The sequence below is a fragment of the Elephantulus edwardii genome, unplaced genomic scaffold, assembly GCF_000299155.1.
Source record: "Elephantulus edwardii isolate Elephantulus edwardi_28Jun2011 unplaced genomic scaffold, EleEdw1.0 scaffold00165, whole genome shotgun sequence".
Lineage (NCBI taxonomy): Eukaryota > Metazoa > Chordata > Mammalia > Macroscelidea > Macroscelididae > Elephantulus > Elephantulus edwardii.
Genome location: NW_006399915.1, coordinates 6,159,529 through 6,162,136, shown reverse-complemented (window position 1 = coordinate 6,162,136; position 2,608 = coordinate 6,159,529). Strand labels below are relative to the sequence as shown.

Sequence of the window (2,608 nt, the reverse complement as noted above, 5' to 3'; positions counted from 1 at the left end):
GTTCTTCTCAGAGTCAGCCATAGTTTGTTACTATAAACTATGCCACTGAGCACTTTACACATCAGGAAGGTACAAAGCTGCATAAATTTTGGGTTAGGCAATAAACAAACCAGCTCACTGATAAGACAAATGATGCTCAGTGGCAGAGTTGTAGGGCAGGTTGTGTGGAGCACAGAACACCACTATATTATGGAGCTGCAGTTCTGTCCAAAAGTGGGAACAAGCTAGATAAACCCCAGAGAGATTCTCCCTCCCCAAGATGCTAGAACTGTGCTCTTCCCATACTAGCTTGATTTACCAAAAAGCTTATGCACATTTATAAAGCAGAACACTCTAATAGGTTTCCTAAGTGCTCTTTCAGTGACAGTTGCAGGGGAACTCTGGTGGCTTAGTGGTTAGGAGTTGCACTGCCCTCCCAAAGGCAGGAGTTCAAGTCCACCAGCAGTTCCATTTAAGAAAGACAGGCAGTCACCTCCTATGCAGCTTACAGCCTCTGAAACCCACTAGAAATTTAGCCAGAGTCTGTTCTGACTCAACAACACATAACAGCAGTATATGTTTTGGTATACCTTGGGGCCCCAATTATTTTAACACTGTATATAGCACTTGACAAAGAGCTTTATAAATATCGTTCCAATATCACCAGCTAGACCTATTCCACTAAGATTATGGAAAGGAGTATTTGATTACAGAATCTACTATAATCATAGCAAATAGCAAAAAATATAGTTCCAACATCACCAGCTCAACCTATTTCACTAAGATTATGGAAGGGGATATTTAATTATAGAATCGACTATAATCATAGCAAATAGCAAGAAAGCTGGAGGAAGGAATGCTTCAATGGGAATTACCCAACAATCACCATTTAATACCACAGAGTCCATGTCCACAGCCAGCCCCTGCAAACTCCCCACTGAGGTCCGGTTGATGATGCTGGTCTGGATGGAGTCCTTCAAGATGGCTGCGACACAGTCTTCACAGAAGAGATGGCCCTTGGCATGTGGCATGACAAAGACAATCCAAAAATGGACAAGGAGGCCACCCTTGTTGTTGCTGCTGTAATTAGGGAAGAAAGAAGAAGAAAGAAAGATGTTCAGAAGTAGTTCTTCAGAAGTAAGCTTTCCTCAGAGAAGCACTGCCAGAATCAGGTAAGGCCAGTGAATGTCTCTTCATTCGGACCAGACCCTCCTGTGGTTATTGTGTGGGATTCATATCCAGAACCATTACTCTACAGTTGCATCTTCATGAAGGGTACACTATTTCTGAGGTTATCAATTGCTCTCATTACAAACAAGAACAAGTATTATTTCGGGTGCCCCACCTGTGCAGGTACTGTGCTACATCCGTTTTATCACACTTAATCGGACCAGGTGCTATTAAGGAAATTCCAAGTCATGGTGACACCCAGGCATGTCAGAGTAGACCTATGCCCAAGGGGTTTCCACGAATAATTTTTGAGAAGCAGGTCACCAGGGCTTTATTCCCGAGGAGCCTCTATGTAGATTCAAACTTCCAATCTGTCAGTTAGAGGCTGAGTGTGTTAATCATTTGTGCCACCTAGAGACTTCTCAAGGAGTGAGTGCCTTTCCCTTTGTCCTAATATTGGAGAGGAGGAGATTTTAAGCCAAATACAACTCAAAAACAGAGAGTAAGTAGCAAACTCAGGATTCAAGCTCAATATGTTTTTCAGTCTGATTTCAGAGCCTGAGTTCCTAACCACACACTGACAGTTTAATGAAAGAAACATGAGGAAGAGTTCTATAGTGAATAATTCAGGAAATGGAAGGCTCAGGAAGGTAAGAAAGTGACTTTGCTCCAATACAACTTGGTGACTCTGTAATATGTGAAGTAGACTGTGAGTCTCTGCAGATGTATGGAAGGAAGAGGAGGAAGAGGAGGAGGAGGAAAGTACAATACATAGTGCAGAATTTTTCCCATGAATTATTTGGATACCTCATCCTTTTGTTCCCCAGAAGACCTCTAGTGACAAGATTTTACCAAACATATTTGGTAAAATGCTGCTCTGTGTTTTGTTTGCTCCCCCTGCAATCTCATCCAATATGGTAGGTGCAATTATCATTTTGGCAGTAGTAGTAACACTGAGTCCACAACTCCAGCACAGGGAGGGACAAGGATTTTGAACAGTGAATAGTAAATCCCCAGGGTGACAGGAGGTTATATATCTGGGGCATGAGCTGTACTCCTAGGTCATTCACCAACAACTGCCAACAAGAAGTTACTCAGGAATGCTGGAATCAGAGCTCTGCCCCAGCCTCGAGTGGATTCCAGCAGTAAACGCAGACAGTCCAAAGTGAGGGACACACCTTACCTGACATCTGCAACAACAGACTGCTTATAGAATTTGGAGAAGGCAGATGTAGCATAAACCAGGTCTATCTGAAAAAAGAAAGAAAAAGTTGAGGTTCCTGGAATCTATCAAGCTTGGATCTCACGGTACCTTAAATATTGTCGGTCTCTAATTTCAAACTTAAGACAGAACTTCTTGATTCCAAAGAGATTACTCTCTTTTCTTTCTTTCTTTCTTTCTTTCTTTCTTTCTTTCTTTCTTTCTTTCTTTCTTTCTTTCTTTCTTTCTTTCTTTCTT

General features: G+C 41.9%; 1 protein-coding gene across 1 annotated transcript in view; it reads right to left on the bottom strand.

Annotated features, from left to right (window-relative positions):
• The window catches only part of TMPRSS7 (transmembrane protease, serine 7), a 77,257-nt gene that overhangs the window by 65,704 nt on the left and 8,945 nt on the right, over window positions 1-2,608 (bottom strand). The window contains exons 2-3 of the mRNA XM_006895344.1: window positions 2,333-2,400; window positions 866-1,056 (exon numbers count right to left, since the gene is read on the bottom strand). Of these exons, the coding sequence (XP_006895406.1) occupies window positions 866-1,056; window positions 2,333-2,400 (259 nt within the window). The remainder of the gene's footprint in view (window positions 1-865; window positions 1,057-2,332; window positions 2,401-2,608) is intronic.